The sequence below is a fragment of the Brassica napus genome, chromosome C6 (assembly GCF_020379485.1).
Source record: "Brassica napus cultivar Da-Ae chromosome C6, Da-Ae, whole genome shotgun sequence".
NCBI classification, from domain to species: domain Eukaryota; kingdom Viridiplantae; phylum Streptophyta; class Magnoliopsida; order Brassicales; family Brassicaceae; genus Brassica; species Brassica napus.
The window spans coordinates 7,205,694-7,226,886 of record NC_063449.1 but is presented as its reverse complement, the minus strand read 5'-3'; the positions used below and the strand labels follow the sequence as shown (position 1 = coordinate 7,226,886).

At 34.4% G+C, this 21,193-nt stretch overlaps 5 protein-coding genes across 8 annotated transcripts; 4 read left to right on the top strand and 1 right to left on the bottom strand.

The window, feature by feature from the left end:
• The first annotated feature begins 112 nt into the window (after positions 1-112).
• LOC111207273 (AUGMIN subunit 4) lies at positions 113-3,617 on the top strand. Its single transcript, XM_022705194.2, has 13 exons — positions 113-400; positions 489-536; positions 964-1,089; positions 1,175-1,495; positions 1,657-1,753; positions 1,891-1,936; positions 2,276-2,369; positions 2,566-2,637; positions 2,721-2,779; positions 2,864-2,932; positions 3,022-3,073; positions 3,161-3,238; positions 3,348-3,617. Exons 1-13 carry the CDS (start codon positions 266-268, stop codon positions 3,408-3,410), a joined length of 1,260 nt encoding a protein of 419 aa, XP_022560915.1. The 5' UTR covers positions 113-265; the 3' UTR covers positions 3,411-3,617.
• Positions 3,618-3,832: 215 nt separating this feature from the next.
• On the top strand, positions 3,833-5,888 carry LOC111207274 (AP2/ERF and B3 domain-containing transcription factor At1g51120). The gene has a single exon (XM_022705195.2). The coding sequence runs from the start codon at positions 3,963-3,965 to the stop codon at positions 4,992-4,994; it is 1,032 nt and encodes a 343-aa protein (XP_022560916.1). The 5' UTR covers positions 3,833-3,962; the 3' UTR covers positions 4,995-5,888.
• A 1,224-nt stretch (positions 5,889-7,112) lies between these two features.
• LOC111207307 (AP2/ERF and B3 domain-containing transcription factor At1g50680-like) lies at positions 7,113-8,646 on the top strand. The gene has a single exon (XM_022705275.2). The coding sequence runs from the start codon at positions 7,329-7,331 to the stop codon at positions 8,328-8,330; it is 1,002 nt and encodes a 333-aa protein (XP_022560996.1). The 5' UTR covers positions 7,113-7,328; the 3' UTR covers positions 8,331-8,646.
• Positions 8,647-9,036: 390 nt separating this feature from the next.
• Positions 9,037-11,342, top strand: LOC111207319 (OVARIAN TUMOR DOMAIN-containing deubiquitinating enzyme 2). 4 transcript variants are annotated; one of them, XM_048760401.1, is made up of 10 exons: positions 9,066-9,262; positions 9,331-9,401; positions 9,689-9,782; positions 9,872-9,917; positions 10,190-10,298; positions 10,403-10,494; positions 10,571-10,633; positions 10,722-10,840; positions 10,936-11,011; positions 11,085-11,342. In XM_048760401.1, the coding sequence occupies exons 3-10, from the start codon at positions 9,718-9,720 to the stop codon at positions 11,139-11,141; spliced, it is 627 nt and encodes a 208-aa protein (XP_048616358.1). In that variant the 5' UTR covers positions 9,066-9,262; positions 9,331-9,401; positions 9,689-9,717; the 3' UTR covers positions 11,142-11,342. The 4 variants fall into 4 exon arrangements, with proteins under 4 accessions (XP_022561049.1, XP_048616358.1, XP_022561050.1 ...); XM_022705329.2 differs by having other exon boundaries at positions 9,327-9,401; XM_022705328.2 differs by lacking the exon at positions 9,331-9,401 and having other exon boundaries at positions 9,037-9,262.
• Positions 11,343-11,809: 467 nt separating this feature from the next.
• LOC125588699 lies at positions 11,810-15,131 on the bottom strand. The gene is made up of 3 exons (XM_048760400.1): positions 14,484-15,131; positions 14,190-14,303; positions 11,810-13,652 (listed from the first exon to the last, which is right to left on the bottom strand). The coding sequence occupies exons 1-3, from the start codon at positions 14,910-14,912 to the stop codon at positions 12,156-12,158; spliced, it is 2,040 nt and encodes a 679-aa protein (XP_048616357.1). The 5' UTR covers positions 14,913-15,131; the 3' UTR covers positions 11,810-12,155.
• Between the last annotated feature and the right edge of the window lie 6,062 nt (positions 15,132-21,193).

Here is a 21,193-nt window from a genome sequence, read left to right as displayed (position 1 = left end):
ATTTTGAATTGGGTCTCATCGTGATTTCAATAAAGTTTGGAGTTACTTTTGTAAATAGTTTTCAAAATCATTTTAAATTGGGTCTCATCGTGATTTCAATAAAGTTTGGAGCTACTTTTGCAAATACTTTTCAAAAGAGATAAATAAGTGAAACTTGGCGATCGAGCGAGCGCCGGAGAATATTTTTTTGTTTGAACTAACAGTCGCGGCAAGGTGAGATCGAAGCAGATCTCTCGCCGGAAAACACCCAAACCGTTTCGCATCAATGGTGAAGGCACTGCAAGGCGCGGCTCAGAATCTGCCGGCGGATGTGAACCAATTGATCGATCAGTTGGAGCGTCACTGCTTGGCTCCCGATGGATCTCTTGTTACCAAATCAGCCTACTACGATCTCCAACTCGTAATCTCTGTTTCATCTCTTACGAGTATTAGGTTCAGATTCGTGTCCTTAATCATTTAATTATAAGCTTTTGTTGTCGACATTGCAGGCCAGAGAGGAGATGTCTCGGGAGAGACTGCGTTATTTGGAAGCTATGGTAACACCTTATCTCTTCTTCCTGATTTTCATTCTCTTAGTCCAAATTAGGGTTTGGTATTTTGTAGTTCATGGGCCCCATTACTAGGCCTGGGCGTTCGGGTTTTCGGGTCGGATTGGTCGGTTCTTTTCTAGTAGAGGATTTTTGGAACCATATAGATATCCATAGAATATTGGTTCGGTTTCGGATCAGTTCTATTCGGTTTAGATCATTTTTTTATTGGGTTAGGATTTATTTGGGTCGGTTCTTATCATGTCGGGTCTTTCAGGTAAAAGAAAGTTTTGGAACCCATTTATGAAGCTAGAGTTTTGGATTGGTTTTGGTTGTAGATTCCGGTTTAGATTTGCAGGTCCTGGTAAAATGCTACCCATTACCTTGGGATATCTACATTGACGGTTTTTAATGGGCTGCGTTTTTCAAATGGTAGGCTATCTATTGTGAAGCTGCAGCTATGGTAGAAGAATATCAGCAAGCTCTTTCAGTGGCTAACCATGGAGGTACTCGGGATGTTCAGGGTCTTTACCCTCAACTTGGCTTGAAGAATTCTCCTCAGGTCTTTAATCTAAACAATGTATTTTTCTTTTCTGGAGTTTTCAATTTTGTGTGATTTATGAGCAAAATCTTTGTTTTATTTTCAGGTTTATGAGACTCTAGAGCATAGGTTGGTGGTTGCTGAGGCAGCTCAGAAGCTGAGGCTACCTCTTATTTCGGATGATGGTGAAATTCATGAGGAAGAGATCGAAAAGTGGAGTATGCTATCGAGGAGCTCTCTTGATAGTGCAACCACGAGTTTTACGATCAGCTCCGCTTCTAACTCGGTGAACTATCCGAATAGCTCTGCAAACAGCGTTGCTTTTGGTGCTGCTGACACTGATGGAGTTGGTGGTGTGCCGAATCGCTTTCTTGGAATTACACCTGCGTATCTGTCATATGTCCAGCTCCAAAATACTATGTCCATGGTACTGTGAGGTCATATTGTGTCTTGTATTGGTTTCTTCATAGCTATATTGTGCCTTCATCTGTTTTGTGCACCAATTCTTATGTTATTATGAAAAATTGGGTATATGATGGATATCTGCTGGTCTCTAATATTTGTTTCTTCTTGATAACTTTTGCTTAGGATATGGCTGACTACCAAATGTTTCTTGCTCGAGAGATAGAAGGTAGATTGAAGGACAAGTGTGATAAGTTGGCTGATGCCATTGTTGATGACACTGGTAAGATCTTCATTACCAGCATACTCTTGAGGGCAAGGTCTCTTGTTCCTTACTGAATTTTGTTTGTTCCTGCCTAGTGCGATACTTGGCCCTTCACGTAATGACCAGATTTTCCTGATTCTTTACATTAATTACAGATTCATCTACCGGAAATCAAAATTCAAGTGCTAGGCTCCCAGAAAGGTTAGCCTTACTGCTGACGTTTAACAATAGCTAGGAACATTTAGAAGATAAAACTTGCTTTCCTTATACCTGTTATGAACTTATGAGTATTATGAAGACTGTTAAGCTACTCCTCTGTCTACGGATGTATATCTACGTAATGTGTCATACACGTATACATATGGTAGTTCGGAGCCAAGAAAAATGAACCGTTCTTAAGATATTAGATTCATAGAGAAACAATCTTGTTGGTGATGCATAACGGGTTATAGTCTTGACAGATCAGATGACTTTGTCACACTTACCGTCCTCTGATTCTCTCCAGCACCGTGCAGTGACAATGTTTTCTTGTATTTCCAGGGTTAAGTTTATAATTGAGGAGATTGAAAGAGAAGAAGCAGCTCTACGAGAAGACCTCTACTCTGCTGATAGGAAATTTGCAGAATATTACAATGTAGGTGAAAAGTAATATGATAATCCGTTATGCAAAACGAAAACCCCATTACCTGGCTGTTATATGACACTTTTCTAAGTATAAATATTTATAGTTATGTTTCTACATTTATATCAATGCTACTGCCTATGAGTTATCCTTGTATGCCCTAGTGCTAGTAAGTTCTGATGACTGTTTTGTTTTTATTCTGAACAAGGTCCTGGAACAAATACTCGGGGTGCTTATAAAGCTTGTGAAGGATCTGAAGTTAGAACATCAACACAAATATGTAAGCGGTTTCAGTGTTTTCCAATTGATTATGTTTCTGCACAGCTCTCATTTTCCTTAAATTATATATATATATTGTTACAGGATGAGATGCAGAAGACTTGGTTGTGTAAAAGGTGTGAGACCATGAACGCAAAATTAAGGTAGCATTCTCATCCTTCGCTGTTTAGAATCTAAACTTGAGGCTATTGCAGTAACTAATGTTTTATTCATTTCTTTGCCTGAAGGGTTTTAGAACATATTCTCCTACTTGAAACATACACCCCTGAATCTATACCAGCCTTGCACAGCATCAGGTGCGGAACTCAAACTTTCCAAAAGTGTATTTTATTTCATGAACTCATGAAACCGGCTCACATCTCTGATTTTGTCGTGTTTTTTCTAGGAATTATCTAGTCGAGGCTACAGAAGAAGCTTCAGCTGCATACAACAAAGCGGTTTTTGTCTTATCTTCTCTTTCATTGCTCAGCTTTAAGCCTTCTTATCCCATCCAATAAACTAACCAAAGCCTGCAAAATGATCAGGTTACACGGCTGAGAGAATATCAAGGAGTAGATCCGCATTTTGATACAATTGCGAGACAATACCATGACATTGTTAAGGTATGTTATTACAAAATAAACGAGGATACCATTAATTACATTACTAATCCTGTGTGGGAATGCAATAACATAAATACATAATGATAATGAGAACTTGTTGTTGCTGCAGAAACTGGAAAACATGCAATGGACAATCCATCAAGTAGAAATGGACCTTAAAGCGCATGCTTGAGATCGCTACATTCTCTCTCACACGTTCATTTTGCCAACAACAGTTATGACATATTAACAAATCTGTATGGGAGAAAAGGTCAGTGCAATCTTAAATGTTTCATCAACTGCTTGCATTATTCTATAGTCGCTCGATTGCTTCAGGATTTTTGTAATATGAAAATTGTCGAGTTTCTCGTTTGCCTGAGAGATATTTTAGTTTAACCAATCAGAAAACAAGAAATAAATTAACAAAAAAAAAATTAAACAACCACTGCACATGGGATGAGAAAATAGCATAAAAACACTTAACGTTACTTTTCCTTTTTTCAGCTGCTCTTTAGTTACTTTTCTCTTACGTAACCTTTTAACAAAAAGGCAACACCAAAAAAAGGAAAATATTTTTAAATGGAAACTCATTTGCTATTAAATACCACTACTCATGCAACAAACAACACAAACTAAAGAAACATAGCACTGACTATTCCTACGATTCACGACATTCATATACCGAGCTCTACGTTGTCTATCTCTTTGCTTCCTTCTCAACCCAACTCTTTCTCTCTTTCTCGCTATGTTTCTGTTATCCTCGGTTATTCCAATGGACATTGCAAAGTCGAAGGCTTCAAACACAAGCGACTCTTACTTACCTCCCAAGAAACGGATGAGACTCAGCGAACCACCCACCGAAACTACACTAGTTTCCGCTGCTATAAAGAAGGGTTCGTTTTCAGACAACATAAAATATAAAGGAGTGGTTCAGCAACCGAACAGTCGTTGGGGAGCTCAGATTTACGTAGACCACAAACGGATATGGCTCGGTACTTTCAGTTCGGCTGCGGAAGCCGCCATGGCTTTCGATAGCGCTAGCATCAAGCTTCGAAGCTTTGACACTATCTCGGAAAGAAACTTCCCATGGTCTGATTTAACGGTCCAAGAACCGGTGTTTCAAAATGGCTACACAAGAGAAGCTGTCTTGAACATGATCAAAGACGGTTCTTACCAACGCGAGTTCATTGATTTTCTCAAAAACCGGTCTCAGGTTGTCGTGGGATTAAAACAGAACCGAAGAGATGAAGAACCCAGCAAGTGCTTCTCATCCAGGCAACTTTTTCAGAAGGAACTGACAGCGAGCGATGTAGGGAAACTAAACAGGCTTGTGATACCGAAGAAGTATGCGGTGAAGTATTTACCTTTCATAAGCGAAAGAGAAGAGGGTGAAATAGTAGAAGATGTCGAGGTGGTGTTTTATGACAGAGAGATGAGACGATGGACGTTTACGTATTGTTACTGGACAAGTAGCAAGAGCTTTGTCTTCACCAGAGGATGGATCGGTTTCGTCAGGGAGAAGAGCATCAAGGAGAAAGATGTGATCACGCTTTACACATGTGATGTTCCGACATTAGAAGGTCAAAGCAAAAAGTTCTCGATGATCGATATCCATCGCTTTTCAGACAACGACTCCGTGGCAACTGATGAGGAAGTAAACAAGACAGTTCATGATATTTCTGATGATGTAATGAAACCAGAGAAGTTCTTTAACTCGAAGTTTGGAGAAGAAGAGAACAGAGGAGGGTTTATGTTGTTTGGTGTAAGGATCCAATAGTTTAAAGAATATATATGCGTAGCATGTCATCGAAAATAATAAATAAAAAAATTAGAAACAAAACACACTTATAACGGTATTGTGTAAACTTAGTTTTCAAACAATTAAAGGCTTAGTCTATCTCCTCTCTTATCTCTTCTCTCTCACTTCCACAAACAAAATAGTAAAAATCTGTTAAAAGATACTTTTATGGTACGCTGTATCCATAAAACAATTATATTTCTGACATGGTCAAGGATCATAACCATGTAGTAAATGATCATCAATCAAAATATCACTGTCTCATGTACCACTCTGTTGTAAATAAATTAATAAACAAATGCTAGTCACAAGGCAATGCATACTAAACCAACCTGAGAGATGGATGATCAGTAAGAAGCAGAGCGTAATTGGTCCCGAGTGCGATGGAGAAAATGTGTCACCCACTCACCCTCCAAGACTCACCTTCACAGCTCTCAGGCATTCCGTATTTGTGTAGGTGTAACTCAATTAAATAGATTAACAAAATTGGTGTCAACTATAAAATTTGAGAATACACATGAAACAGAGGAACTAACAAAGATTTAAAATGTTCCTTCTAACTATATAGTTAAGAAATTAGTTGAGCAAGAGAGCAAGGATATAAAAAAAACCGAACCGAACCAAGCCGAATTGAATCACCAAACCCAAATCAAACTAAACATCCCAACTATTTGGTTATAGTTTATATTAACCCAAATGGTTTGTGGTTTGTTTGGTTCGGTTTTAAACCAAACCAAACTGAAAACCAAAATGTTTATTTAAATAGTTAACTAAATATATTAATATTGTTAAATATATAATTTAAAATTGTTAACCATTTAACCTAAATAACTAAGCTAATTTTATACATTTTAATTTTAAATGAATACAAGATAGAGCTAACAATAAAATAAAAGAACATGATTCTTTTACACTATCATCTAATCTATTAAAACTGAAGTACAATTAGTACTTAACCCTGATTTTTAAAAATATTTACCATAGAATGTCATTGCCTTTTAATTTAAAAATCAATGTTATTAATTTGATCTAACCAAATTAATATTTTTTTATCTAATCATGATATGGTGGGCCTAAACTTTGTAACAAGAACGCTGATATGTAACCTATGTAACATAAAATTTGTGTTTTTGTTTTTTCCTAAATTTATTATTTGGAACTAATATTAGAAATATTGTACAATACTACGTGAGCTAATATCCTAATATCACGATGGAATCTGATAAACTAATCTTACATTTCGTAATATTTATCTAAAATTTTAAAAATTAAAATGTTCACTAATGTTACCCATTGTCTAAAGTGGAATTATTGGCCACTGAAGCAAATAAATATTAACAAAATAATGATTTTTCATTGATTCCTTATTTCGGATTAATTGTTACGGCCAAAGTGATATCAATAAAATCCAAAAACTTACAAACACATAAATGAAGTACAAAATTATAATTTTATAAATTCCGCACTTTAAAAGTGCGGGTAAAAATCTAGTTATAACTTAAAATTTAATTTTGATAGTTATAACAGATTTAAAAATAATAATTTAAAATTATTAAATTACTTCTTTTATATTTTTTTTTGTTTGCATAGTCTTAATTGAGTATGTTATGTTGCTGACAAAAAAATATTTTATTGTTATTTTTGCACATATAAGTATAAAGAAATTATTGACTTAGTGATAAAATGATAATTTGTTTATGTTTTTTAAATTATATTTCTTAACCGAAGTAAAATAAATTAAAAACCAAATTGAATACAAACCAAACTTATTTCGATTTGATTTCGGTTAAAATATGCATAGAACCAAACAAACCTTCCAAAATGTTAAGTTCCTTTATCTAACAAAATTATTAGTATAGCCTATCAAAACAAGAAACAAATAAGGAAGTAGTATCATTTATATTTTGTCAAAAAATAAAAATATAGGAAGTAAAAATATTCAACCACATGGGATGATATTTTTTTTGCCAATGACCTAATTTATCTCGTTAACTGCAGTGAGATTTGTTTTTGTAAACGGCGGTGAGATTTGTTTTTGTCACAATCAAATATATCAATTTTAATGACACCAATTAAAAAGGTAAATAATTTAGGCGTCTTTAGCAATAAGGAAAGTTTATAAATACCGATATCTTCCGTCAACAAATTATAGAAACAACAACAAACGAAAAAAGGAAATTTAGTACTTGCAGAATACTCTTACCACAATTTTCGATCCTACAAATATTTATCTTAATTCACTTTCTTCCTTCAGTTCCATCTTTATCTCTTTTATTGTTTTCTTTTGGTTCTCTCTGTGACTTTGTTACCGTCATGAACACGGAAGACGCAAAGACGGAGACTCCAACAGTCTCGAGCGGCTGTTTCTTGCCTCTCAAGAAACGCGTGAAACTTCTTAGCAACCCACCAAACAGTGCCCTAGAGGTTGTGGTTTCAGGCAATGCGAAGTATAAGGGAGTGGTTCAACAACCAACCGGTCACTGGGGCGCTCAGATATACGCAGACCACAAAAGGATCTGGCTCGGCACTTTCAGATCCGCTGCTGAAGCCGCCGCGGCTTACGATAGCGCATCCATCAAGATCCGAAGCTACGACGCTAACATGCACCGGAACTTCCCTTGGAGTGAGTACACCGTCCACGAACCGGCCTTTCAAAACGAACACACGACCGAAGATGTGTTGAGCATGATCAAAGACGGGACTTACCAACGCAAATATAGAGAGTTTTTCAAGAAAGTCCAATCCAAGATTGTCGGGGGATACAACATGGTTGGATCGAAAGAAGATCAAGAATCAAAGAATTGCTTCTCGTGCACGGAGCTGTTTAGGAAGGAACTGACGCCAAGCGATGTTGGGAAGCTCAACAGGCTTGTGATACCTAAGAAGTATGCGGTGAGGTATTTGCCTTTGTTAAGAGATGATCGAAAGGAGAGAGGAGAGGGTGAAATAGGAGAAGATGTTGAGGTTGTGTTCTATGACAGGGCGATGAGACAGTGGAAGTTTAGGTACTGTTATTGGAAAAGTAGCCAGAGCTTTGTCTTCACTAGAGGATGGAATGGTTTCGTCAAGGAGAAGAGCCTCAAGGAGAAAGATGTGATCGTCTTTTACACTTGTGATGTTCCGACGTTAGAAGGTCAGAGCAAAAAGTTCTTGATGATCGATGTTCAGTGCTCTTCAGATGAAGGTTCTGCTGTATGTGATGAGGAAGTAAACGAGACTGTCCATAACAGTTCTGAGGGAGGAGTAAAAACAGAAGAAACCAAATCAGTGGAGAACAAGGGAGGGTTTATGCTGTTTGGTGTTAGGATTCAATAGCTACTTTGTTCTTAGGGACCTTTTAGTTTTATAACTAAACTCGAGTTTTTTTAGATATGATGTCACATTTTACTTTTTTGGGCTTCGATACTTAATATAAGATTGGCAACTAATATAAAACAATACTGATTCTGTTGGGAACAGAACTCCATAAATCAAATCTCTTATCATTGGTTTTTAATATATATGAATAAAAGGGTAAAATACGAAGTTTGATACCACTAGAAAGATCTTTCTTGGTAGGTCCGATGCCAAATTGCAAATTGCAAATTGAAACACACTGCGAATGGATCCAAAAATTAAAGGAAATCAAACAACATCAGATGAAATAGTGAAAGTTTTTTTTTTTTTTTTTTGGAAATAGTGAAAGTTGTTTCATAATTCATTGTGGTTTATTGAGCCGCATAAAACAAAAAATAAATGGAAACGGATAAAAAAATTTAATATAAAATTGAAATTTATGAAAATAAAAGTTCAAGATGCAGTTTACATTCGGTAGAAATTTATTGAATGGTAAAGAAACTGTAAAATTTATTGTTTTGTTTATTTATTCTTAAATTTTTGAATGGTGGAATTGAATAGCTTAACGTCTTGTTTTATTTTATTTATATTCGCGATTTGGTAGCAGCAAAAAGAGTAAAATATGAAGAAGAAACAAAATGTTATAAATTTAATAAAACAAAATCACAAATAAAGAGATAAGTTTTTATCATCAACCATCTGAAAAAAAAAGAAATTTAGAGAAGAAAATTACGAACCAAAAAGAAAGAAAAATGAAATAAAAATGGTTCTTTTCTTGGTTTCTGGGGTTGTCTTTACGTAACGAAGCAAAGTAATCTAATGAGCAAAAGCGGCAACCCACCATAAAAATCTAATTGTATATTTCTCAATTTCCCAGAATCAGATCTCTCTCTATCTCTCTGCCCCCAACGGTGAGTCCTCCTTTCTTATCTAACTTTCATTCTTTCACACACGTGTTTATGCCTTCTGTGTTAGGTAGATGGATCCAACAACAAGTTTCTGATTGAAAGTTGTTTGCTTAAGTCGTGTTTGGTGTTCATTCTCATCTGGGTAATTCATAAAAAACCAAACTTTACATCTTCATTTCTCCATCTGATTGAAAAGTTGTTTGCTATTCCGAATCTGTGTTTCTTGATCCATAATAATTTGGTTTGGTGATATATTAGATCGAATCAAGACTCTCCATTTTAGCTCGTTTTCAAGTTTTGTTATCTTCCCTGAGTAAACGAATTTTTCTCTGTTTGATATGGTTCTTGGTTAAATGAAACGGCTATGGAGTTTATTAGATTCTTGACTAATTGCGTTTTTTGTTTTTTTTGTTTGGAATGCGAGTATAGGCTGTTCTTGCTAGTTTGAGATTGTTATCATGGAAGGAATCATTGTGAGGAGAGTTATACCATCTGACAACAGTTGTCTCTTCAACGCAATCGGGTAATAATAATAAGCTTCTTTTTTAGTCAATAAGAGAATGTTTTGAAGCTTTTGTTTATTTTCTGAGGATTCTTTTTTTTTTTTTACAGTTATGTTATGGACAAGGACAAGAAGAAAGCTCCTGAGCTAAGACAGGTTTTCTTCTTCTGTTTTAGCTTCTTTCATCTATTTAATGTTTAGCTTCTTCTTTTGAGTTTGTATTTATCCGCTTCCTTATGGTATCTAAAGCTTAGTTTTAGCTGCATTCAGTGTTTATGCTCACTTGAAAACAATTGAAACGTAGTAATACATAGTAACATAGGGTAGACTAATGATGTTTCCACATGAATTGAGTATTTGAACTTTGAAGCAACCAGCTTTGGTAATTTCTCGAAAATAAGACATAAGCTTGGTGCTGTTATGCTTAGGTGATAGCTGCAGCAGTTGCAAGCGACAAGGAGAAATATAACGAAGCATTTCTAGGGAAGCCTAATGAAGAATACTGTGCTTGGATTCTCAATCCAGAGAAGTGGGGAGGTAATCTCATTTGCCTTAAAATATCTCTTTGGTTGATGATGCTTACAAAGTTTCATGTATTGATAAGAGTGTCTTGCCATTTTCGTTTTTGTTTTTTGTGGTAGGTGCGATTGAGCTTTCGATATTAGCAGATTATTATGGTCGAGAGATTGGAGCTTATGACATTCAGACCAGTCGATGTGACTTGTATGGACAGGTATCATCTAACTCTCAAACATTCAAATTCTGCAAAGATTTAAGTATTAAACAGTAGTTATTACTCTATTTTGCAGACCAAAAACTACAGCGAAAGAGTTATGCTGATCTATGACGGTCTTCACTATGATGCCCTCGCTGTAAGTTTGATATACTCATTTGAAAGAAGGTAACTTGATAATCAAACTGGTAGCTTAAGTATTTTACTTCTTGCAATTTTTTTTTTAGTTGTCTCCATTTGAAGATGCTGAGGAAGACTTTGATATGACTATATTTCCGGTTGGTAAAGATAGATCCATTGGTTCCATTGAAGGGCTTGTTCTAAATCTAGTTAAGGACCAACAAAGGTAATACTAGATAAGGTGTTAGTTATTGTGTTGTTAAAATGTGGCTTATGGAAACAAGAGTAAGCCCTTTGAGTTTTGTTTATCATCTGTTTCAGGAAAAGGAGTTACACAGATACTGCAAACTTCACTCTGCGTTGTGGTGTTTGCCAAATTGGAGTTATTGGACAAAAGGTCATTTGCTTTTATTATCTGTACTTCGTAGATCAATAGAGCTCGAACTGATGAAATATATTAACTGAAACAGGAAGCTGTGGAGCATGCTCAAGCAACTGGTCATGTCAACTTCCAAGAATACCATTAAGGGAATGATTGATTTTAATTTTATCTTGTCAACAAATTCAAATTCTGTCTGTTGTACAATTCATATTATGTTGTTTTCTTCCTTTAGATGTATCCTCTCTTCAAGGGGAGCATCATTGTTGTCTCACCAATAATGTCATGAAAATTTGGACATATTTGTCATTCATTTTCTCTTTGGTTCAAAATAAAAACATTCCACACATGTTGAGTCAGAGCAGCTTTTAGCCTTTTACTGCAGGGACATCAGAATTGTTCTTCTTTTTTTTACCACCAAAACACATAATATTTCTTTTAATTATATTAAATTGTAACATTTTTTAGAAAATAACACCAGCAGAGTTACAACTATTAAGCTGGAGATTTGAATATGTAATAAAATTAGTAACTAATTTAAAAAAAATCATTGTCATTTTCAAATCTCTACCATAAAGGGTTAAAAGATAGCATATTTTTAGAAAATAAAAGGAACATAATCATTGTTCAAAAAAAAAAAATACAGAATAATTATAATTATAGTGGTACAGATTGAATCTGCATCAAATTTTATAACTTTGTTAATGGAAAAACAGTGACATTTTAATCTATAACATAAAATGCTAGAACTTGCACCTTTGCATATTTGTAGGAAACTAAATATAATATTATTATTTAAATTTTGGTTCTTCAAAATTGTTAAAACTAATACATATAATTAATTGAATAACATTAATTAAAGAAACTACATGTCTTATACTACAATTTATCATACTTATCACCATCAAGTAGTATGTTTCTAAGAAACAATAGCCTTCTCTTACTCTGCTAAAAGGTTTTATCTTCCATAATGACGAGATAACAAATATTATAGTACAACAGTTTTGCTTAATTGCTAATGACCAAAACGACATGCATAAATCTAAAACTCCGGTCTTGCTGGCTTCTCCTGACTGCTTCACCGGAGCATTTTATTACTTCATACAGAATCACAGCCCCGGTGAGAGATCATCAGATAAACCACTCTTACTGGTTGTGTCATCTAAATCTTCTGCTTAAGGACATGCTTCAACTGAACCTTCTGGCTTTCGATCCGAGCTTCAATGAGTTTTGCCTTCAAACTATGCTTCTGTGCTGCACCTCTAGGCCACTCTATGCAACCTTTCATCCCTCCTCGGTTCACATGAGGATGGCTTGCAGATTCCGGTGAAGAGCTCCACTGTCCAACCAAATCCATCATTGGGCTAAACCCTCCTTTGCTTGAGCCTCTCTCCGGTGATGAAACCATTCCAACGCTTGACTTCCTTCCTTCCATTGATATCACCTTGAAGCTGTTATTATCTCCGTTGTTGCTTGCACCTGATGATCTCCAGAGTTTAGCTATTGATGAAACCTTTTTGGATGATGACCGTCTTGGAACAGAACACACTTCGCTTATCTCTGTAGTTGGAGTCTCCTCCCATCCTTTCCCTAAAAAATCTGTCCCACCACCACAACTTGAGGCATTGCTCTCTCGGTGATTGTGATTGTTCACTGAAGGTATGCTTCCATCTGGTGAGTAGCTAGACCCTTGCTCTTCCACGTGGCTCACCGTCTCCCAACCGCTATCATCTTCTTCATTCTGGTGAGTGTAAGCAACAGGCTTCTTCTCCATCTCTTTGTCATCATGACCTTCACCGAGATTCATCTCTTCCAGCATAGCGAAGATATCGTCAGGATTCGCAGGCTCGTATGCAAACTCCTTGATCTCTTGGATGTCAACAGAAGCAGCGCTCTCTCTCAACACCTCCGCCTCTCTCACCTCCTTCACATCTGTAATAACAACGTCTCTTGTCTTAAGGAAAGACTCCAAACCCGCTACAAGCTTGTTCATCTGCGAGTACTTTTCCTCTAACGCTACTTTAGCATCAATAAGCTTCATCTGAACACGCTCCTCGCGCCAGACCTCAGCCATCTGCAGCATCCTTCTCTCGTCGTCTACTTCTTCTCTCAGGGACATTGACTCTCTCTTCAAGGCTTCGATCTCAGCTTTGTCTTCTCCTATCTCCTTAGCGAGCTCATCGCAGACCTCCTCGATCAATTCTCTAGTTTTTCTTTCCTTTTCGAAGTCCTGCATGTAACGCTTTGCAGCTACCTTGGAGTCTGCGAGCTCGTTGACTAGTTTATGATTCACGATCTCTAATCTCTGACGTGTCTTTTTTTCTCTGTTCATGTCGGATTTCATGTCGTCGATGATCGCTCGGACCTTCTCGTGCTCTCTGCTCCTCCACGCGGCTCTCTCCTCGCTGACTTTCCTCAGGAACTGCTCGAGCTTCTTCTTGTGGGAACGCTTCTCGCTCTCGAGTTCGTCGATGCGGGCGTGTGCTTCCTCCAGCTCTGCTTCGAGGGAAGTGACTAATGATACGGCGTTCACTTGTTGGTCAATGCGCTTCATGTTGCTGTAGATTTGGTGTACTTCGTCCGTTGTGTCCATGCAGACAGGATCCCATTTCGTCGCCCCTTCCATAGCCGAGTGTGGAAATGGCATTGAAGGCTCGAGCTGACAAAGAAAAACAACAGACGTGAGGTCAAGAAATCAAAACAATAAAGGAAACTTAAGGACTCAAACAAGAAAAGCCAAATAGGATCTGGACATAGCTAGATGAAATAATCTATTTGGCCTCTAAATATAAGTGGCTAATATGTATACATAACTCAGCTCCACAATTGATTAAAAAATATGTGTATTAATCATTTAGCCTCTAGTCACTAACTGTTTCAAGTCCTATAAATCTGTCCTGAACAGAGTAAATGTATAGAGTTATATGCATATATTCAGTTATATTAAGAATTCAATAGTTTTCATCATGCCCATTGCCCAAAAAGCTAAGACTGACCAAAGCTCCATTGAAGTATTTAAGTTTTTGAGTTTTCATAATCTCAATCTCATTTTTAAGTTTTTTTTTTTGTTCATTTTTGCAGCCAGGAAAAAATGTATAGAGTTCCATGCGTATATACACGGTAACAGTTACATATATGATATATCTAATCATTTAGATAATACTTAGAAAGATTGAGAGGATGAACAACAACACACCGTACACAAGAATCCATTCTTTGTAGTCGCGATGGTGCTAGGGTTCTGCCTTATCCTGTTCTTTGAGCCACCAGAAGGTTTGTCACTGTGGTGATAAAGATATGGAACACCTCCCTGCAGAAGGAACACCAAAGATAACCTTTTTAAGACAGAACAACAAGATTTTATCTTTTCAAAAAAAAAAAAAAAAGCAACAACAAGATTGAGCTTTAAGACAGAACACGCATCAGATCTTTCACTAAAGACAGCTGTTTTGAGAAACAAGAAAAAACATTGAGAAATTAAATTTATTACCTGAAACCCTAATCCCTCTTTCACCTTTCTCTCTCCGCCGCTAACCACCGCGTCGGGAACCTGCAACCGCCATAGCCCGGCGGCGAGTTTCCTAACCGAAACCGGCCGAGTTGTTTTCCTCCGATCCTTGCGCCGTGAAGTGGTCTCTCTCTCATCCTCGTAATCATCGTCTTCTTCAACAACGCCGCCTCTCTCTCTGTTCCGATCCTCGACTTTCCATTTCAGAAGAGGAGTCTCCGGCCGGCTTCTTCTCCCGCCGGGAGCGGCGGATCTTCGCTGACGTGTCAAGCTCGGGTTCCTTGCTCTGCGTTTAGTGACTGTGGTAGCTCTCTGTATAGCCCTGAGATCTGGAGGGTTAGTGAACAGCTTCGTCTCTGACTCCAAGGCCTGTAATGTCGCCGTCGGATACGGCTTTCCGGTGACTTTCATCTGCTCTTAATCACCATCACCGACCAAAGTCTCTTTGAAAAGGGGAAAACGAGAAAGCTCGAGAATCACAGATGAAAATGCGTGACGGAGAGAGAGAGGGAGAAGCTTTGAGCTCGTGAAGCGAAGTTGCTTTGTTGGGTGAGTCGTCTTGTGACTGAAACGAGAGAGAAGAGAGGAGGAGATGAGCTGTGTATACGTATATTTGCAAAACCCATGCGTATTTGGTCAACGGTATAAGATAGCACGACGTCGTATCAACGGAAAGTGGAACAAACGCGCGGTTTTGCGCGTTTTCACTAATGAGAAGCTCTCGCTTGGTGGTGCGTGTTGCAGAGAGACGTTGGGAATATATGATTAAATAATTAAAAAATCAAAACATTTGTTTTCTACAAATAAATAATTGAGATACGTATTTTATTTTATTTTAAAAAAATAAAATAATGGGTTAATATAAAAAATAGTCCTCCTTTTTTTCCGAAGTTTGTGTACGGTCATTTTATTACTCAAGCTAGCCAGACCGGAATAGATTAATCAATAAAAAGTTTTAGCTAAAAAGTCTAAAGTTGATTTTGCGCTCGTGAAACATGAATGATGTTGAAATCTGGGAAACATATCAGTAGCGTCTCTATCCTCTCCAATTTTGTCGCAAAGCTTAATCAAACTTGAGGTTCCTTTATCATTGCAATCAGCTCCTTACAATCTGTCCCAAAATTCTGACATGTTGAATGTTGAAACATATTCTCCATTGCCCACCGCAGTGCTTCTACCTTCGAGTGCGTTGAGTGCTTTCCCTACTGTCCATCCAAGCCCAGCCGCAACCACTGAAATGAGCAGATGCTGTCCAAGATCCATCAAGCAGGCAGATATTACCCAAGTTTATGACTTGGGGTCCCTCATTATTATTATTTTGTGTCACTGTTTGTACCACTTCGTTCGCATCAAACCAGACTTGACATTCACTTTTTGCATGTCGAACTAGCTCCAAAGGATCTCCGTCATCCTCCGTTAATATCAAAAATAATAGTCTAATAATATATATGTACAAACTTTATGAACATGCAATGCATAAACCTAAGATCATTTTTATCAATGGTATTAGTAAAATAGAAAAGGAAAGAGAGATGTTTATTTGAGAATCTTAATAAAAAAACACAAGATACTCTATGTTTTCACTTAGTTTAACTTTTTTCTCCTCTAGGTTAAGGATTTAATTATTTATTTATTTACGATAAAATTATTATTATTATTATTGTGAAATAATTTTAAAATATCTTAGCATTAATAATGCACTTAGTCAATTTAACTAGATCTCAGCATTTTTTTTTGCTTCCCTAGCTTAGGTATATAAAAGGTTTTGACTAGAAAACAAACAAAGAGACGACGAAGACATCAAAGGGTATCCTAGGCGGAGATGTCGGCTCATTGGATTCACCAGCCTAAGGCCACATGACCTTAATATCTTTTAACCTTCTTTTACTTTGTTTAATGGTTTAAATCTTCTTTTCTAGTTTGTTCTGTTTCATTTGATTTGGTTTCGTATTCGTTTGTGTCTCTCTTGTACATGTTTTTGGTTTTTAAATGTTGGCTATATACTTGTCGGCTCCATTTTGAAAAGAATTTATGATTTTGTGAAATTAAATGTTAGTATATGATAACACCGCCTAAACCGCTTCCAAACCTACTCATATTCAAGATAACCGTATGATACTGCACAAATGTCTACTCAAATATAGATCAATGAGATTGAAAAAAACAACCAAGCAATGCAAGTTGGGTTGCCCAGCAAACTACAAGTATGGATTATACTCAATTATTCTTATTTATCTACCACTATGAATTCTTATATGAACATGGAAACAAATGTAGATTAATGAGCCAGCCTCTTTAAACGCGCCCTCTTTGGGTGCTTTACTTCCCAGTTCCCATGCTATTCCTTGTTTTTGGTGTGTGTCTTTAATTTTTTCTTGTTTCTTGTATTTTGGTTCATAGTTTCTTGATTTTATTTTATTTTCTTGAATTTCTTCTAATTCTAATCCTAGTCCCAAGTTCTATCACTGGACCCATTTCCACGTATTTGAGACGTTCACATTACTAGTGTAACAATCATATTCAGTATTCCCAATAAATTCGATATTAATAATCATAAATAAATATGATGACAGTGATTTGCGTATAGTAGATTATTATCCAGGATAGAATTTCAATTCTTACAAATAATTTTAGTGTCAATGAGGATTATCTGGAGTGATTGGAAAACAATTGAGTTTAGAGTAAGATACGATCATCTGAGTCCAAATTAGACAGTGGAGAATAATTATTTTGTTCATGTAAAAAAGCTTTAAAGGCCTCCAAAATAAATTCTGAAAACTAACTAACTAATGCCCAAATATGATAATAACTTATCCTGGAGAATATAAAAGGGATCAGCAAGGCATTTCGTCCAAGGATTAAGCCTTCTATTGATTATGTGAGGTAGTGGTCATGGTGTGTTGGAAAGTTTTAACATAAATATGAAAGCAGATTATAAACCAAGTGGGAAAAGCATTCAACTAGTATATGGATTTTAAAGATAGTTTTTTTTTTTTGAACTACATAAAAATAGTATTTTTTTTTCTCAATTTTTCATGGACTGCGCTCTGTTTTCTTATGAGCCGTCTCCTTGTGAACCGTCCTCCATGACTCCTCTTTCCAAATGTAAATTTCATTCATCTTTGGGTTGATCGCAATTCGCACCGCCTAGTATTTCAACATTCGATGTAAGTTTTTGCAATGTTCTAAAACATGCTGGAAGTTCACTAAGAGCATCTCCAAAAAAAGAACTCTATTTTGAAATTTTCAAAAATTTATATTTGAATTTTAAAGGTGTTTTTCTCCAAAAGTAAAATTTCAAACTCAATTTCAAAACTATTTATATTTTATAATATGGTCCTTATATTTGTCATAACTAATTTGAATTCATAAAACTTTTGTAAATAACTAGCACATATATAAACATATTACAACAATATTAATTAATAAAATATTCTATTAAAATTTAAAAATTTAAAAATTTAAATTTAAATAACTTACTTAATATTAAACTTCAAACAAAATACCATATTATTTCATAAAATGATTTTCGTAATGCATATGTGATCTATTAGTGCATATCAAATTAAAAAAGGCTCTCCTCATTTTTACTTTGTAGATTATGAGATAAAAGTTGTAGAAATCAGGTAATATTGATACGTGTAAATACAAGAGACCGGAATAAGAAAGTAAAAGAGAAACATAAAATATTGCTAAAAGACTAATTTCTTTTCGATGATATTAATACTTGTGAATATATTCGATATGAACAAGAAAGAATTGTCGAAAAAGACATCAAAAGCAACAACAACAACCATCTTCAGTTACACAAAAAATTTGGACAATATTTGAAAATTTTGAAGGTTCCGGATCAAACTTACCTGACTATTAGTGTTGTTGTAATATTTAAATTTGTGTAATAGTTATATCTTCATGTAATTTTTTTAAATATTTTTGTTAAGTTTTTTTTGTATATTATTGTTGTCTAAATCTAGTTTAAAATATTTTAAATCTTATTTTAAAATTTTATTTAATTTTATGTGTAAAATTTAAAATCTGTAAACAAAATTTAAAATATTTATGAGATATAATTTTTTTAAGGATTAAAACAATAAACGAGAAAATATTTATGAATCATAAAGGTGATGTGTGATTGTAAGAACCAAAATGCAAATAAAAATATGAAACTTCAAATTTGAAGTTTTGAATAGTGAAACTTTAAATATAGAGTTTCATTTTTCAAAACTTCAAATTTGAAGTTTTGAAGTTTCTTTTTGGAGAGTAAAAAACTTCATATTTGAAGTTATAAAGTATCTTTTGGAGATGCTCTAAACGATATACGCCTAATTTGTAGCACCATATACATAAACGTTTTAATAGAGTTTAGACAGATATAGTTCCACATAATAATATAGTTGTATATATATATATATATATATTATCTATATATATATTTATTTTAGAACTTAAAATAAAGAGAATTGCCCTAAAATAAACTATACTTCAAATATATAGTTTATCTCGTTTCAAACTATAAACGTTATTATGTATACGAATTATTGAAATGTATATAAATATTGTATACGATGAAATTAAGACGGTCCATCACCGCCTAGCATCTATTTAGACACCGCTTACTACGAATTTTAGAACACTTAATTAATTTTTTTTTATCTATTGATCATGTTATTAAAAAAAAGTCCATTAACCACGTAATTAGAAAACTTTGAATATTAATATGATGATAATAATACTTAAGATCAATAGATCTTGCCTTTATCTGTTGATCCCTGCATAGTTCAGTGATAAAAAATATGCCTTATTTTATAATATATTTAGAGAAAACCTTTAGATCTGAAGTTTTTGTAGTTTTGTACGCAGTTACTATTAATTTACTATAAACTAATGTAGCTTTTTACAACACTTAGAGCATAATTATCCGGGGTTTTTAGTGGGTTTCTTAGTGTGTGGACCCCCATAAAATTCTTAAGGATCGGTTACAAAAACTACTAATTAATAACCAATCTTAGTGAGTTTCTTACACTGTTCGCGGGCCCCACTGACACGTGGCAGTCCGCGATTGGTTTGTTTATTAATTTTTTTTTCTTTTAAAATGGGTTTCTTAGGCAATGGGTTTTTTAGGGATAATCATGGCCTTAGACCATGGTTATCGCAAGGGTCCTTAAATTTTTTTTTTTTTTTCTGTTTTCTAAAAAAAAAAAAACTAATTGCGGGCTGCCACGTTTCGATGGAATCCGTAAACAGTGCTAAAACCCCCCAATTACCGATCCTTATTTGATGATTTTGAAGAGTGGTTTTCAAATTTTTGTGAGACCCACGCGTCAGTGAAGCCCACATTTTGTCAAAATATCTTCCTAAAAACCTTGGGATGTTCATGCTCTTACGTTCTTAGATCCATAATTCTATGTCTATATAAAAGCTACAAACATTACTCCAACAGTGTTCTAATATATACTGGTAGTTACCAACTGTTTATTCCTTTTAAAAATAAACTAGATGTTGATATATCCGTGGATATAACTTTTTATTTTATAAATATATAATTTTGATATTATAAATGTTTTAATATATGATTTACATTTTATTTTTATATATTGTGTAATCTCATAATTTTATTGGTTATGTTTCTTATTAGACATTATTAATATGTAATGACTTGTTTTATATTTTTTACTTTGTTATTAATAGTTTTTACATATTAATATATTTTTGAGTTCGGTGCAATAAATTGAGTTCGGTACAATAAATTCATAATATGAAATAATCAAATAGAGAATCTCATTCAAAATATTTTGTTTTATTTCTACAATTTGCATACAATACATTTCAAAATTTTATTTAGTTATACTGTAGAAAATATATATTTATAGGATTATTTATTTTCATGTTGTGTTTAAAATATATTTTAGCATCTATCATTTTAGTATATTATGAAATTCTATAAGTAAATAAATTGTTCAGTTTAAGTAATTCAACACAATTATTTTAGTAGATTTTACACATAGAGCATCTATCATGTTATTTTAATATATTTTAACGAAATATGATATATGATATTTTGGATGTTACCATATTAAGATTTTTGATTTTTTTTAAATTTCAAAGTATTATACCACTTTGATTTTTACAACAAAACTTTTTCATTTTACATTTTTAAAATATACTTTAGCATCTATGATTTTACCTTTTTAAAAATTTGGAATATTTTAATTTGAGTTTGAAATATTAATTATTAAAATTGTATATTTGGTCAAGAGAAATTTAGAAATTAGATAACATTTTGAGCTTGAAGACTTTTTGTTACTAAACTAATGCATTATTTTATATATTCTCAATATATTTTGTTATAATTAAAAAATAAACATTAATTTTAGGGAAATTTCCACAAATACCATATTCAAAGTACCACTTTTCATGTTTACACTAACCACTTTTACCTCCACTTTTAATGAAGGGTAAAAGACACTTATACCCCTAGGGTTAACTAATCTAGACTTAAGGTTTCGAGTTGAGGGGTGGGGTAGGGTTTTTGGAATGTGAAATGTAGGGTTTTTGAAATGTGAAATTTAAGATTCTAATAAATGTATAAAGAAATATTTTAAAAAATAAAAACAATTAAAAATTAGTTTCAAACATAATTTTTGATTTTCAGTTAATTTAGTAAAACTTCATATTCTTCCTAAATCAGTGAA

What these genes read in the sequence shown, in the direction of transcription:
- LOC111207307 (XM_022705275.2), top strand. Translation starts at nt 7,329, where the DNA reads ATGAACACGGAAGACGCAAAGACGGAGACTCCAACAGTCTCGAGCGGC.
- LOC111207319 (XM_022705328.2), top strand. Translation starts at nt 9,718, where the DNA reads ATGGAAGGAATCATTGTGAGGAGAGTTATACCATCTGACAACAGTTGT. An exon ending in AAGCTCCTGAGCTAAGACAG is followed by an intron (nt 9,918 to 10,189) that starts GTTTTCTTCTTC and finishes TGTTATGCTTAG; the next exon opens with GTGATAGCTGCAGCAGTTGC. An exon ending in GATGTGACTTGTATGGACAG is followed by an intron (nt 10,495 to 10,570) that starts GTATCATCTAAC and finishes TCTATTTTGCAG; the next exon opens with ACCAAAAACTACAGCGAAAG.
- LOC125588699 (XM_048760400.1), bottom strand. Translation starts at nt 14,912, where the DNA reads ATGAAAGTCACCGGAAAGCCGTATCCGACGGCGACATTACAGGCCTTG. An exon ending in AAGAGGGATTAGGGTTTCAG is followed by an intron (nt 14,304 to 14,483) that starts GTAATAAATTTA and finishes TTCCTTCTGCAG; the next exon opens with GGAGGTGTTCCATATCTTTA. An exon ending in AGAATGGATTCTTGTGTACG is followed by an intron (nt 13,653 to 14,189) that starts GTGTGTTGTTGT and finishes TTTCTTTGTCAG; the next exon opens with CTCGAGCCTTCAATGCCATT.
- LOC111207273 (XM_022705194.2), top strand. Translation starts at nt 266, where the DNA reads ATGGTGAAGGCACTGCAAGGCGCGGCTCAGAATCTGCCGGCGGATGTG. An exon ending in CCTACTACGATCTCCAACTC is followed by an intron (nt 401 to 488) that starts GTAATCTCTGTT and finishes TCGACATTGCAG; the next exon opens with GCCAGAGAGGAGATGTCTCG. An exon ending in ACCATGAACGCAAAATTAAG is followed by an intron (nt 2,780 to 2,863) that starts GTAGCATTCTCA and finishes CTTTGCCTGAAG; the next exon opens with GGTTTTAGAACATATTCTCC.
- LOC111207274 (XM_022705195.2), top strand. Translation starts at nt 3,963, where the DNA reads ATGTTTCTGTTATCCTCGGTTATTCCAATGGACATTGCAAAGTCGAAG.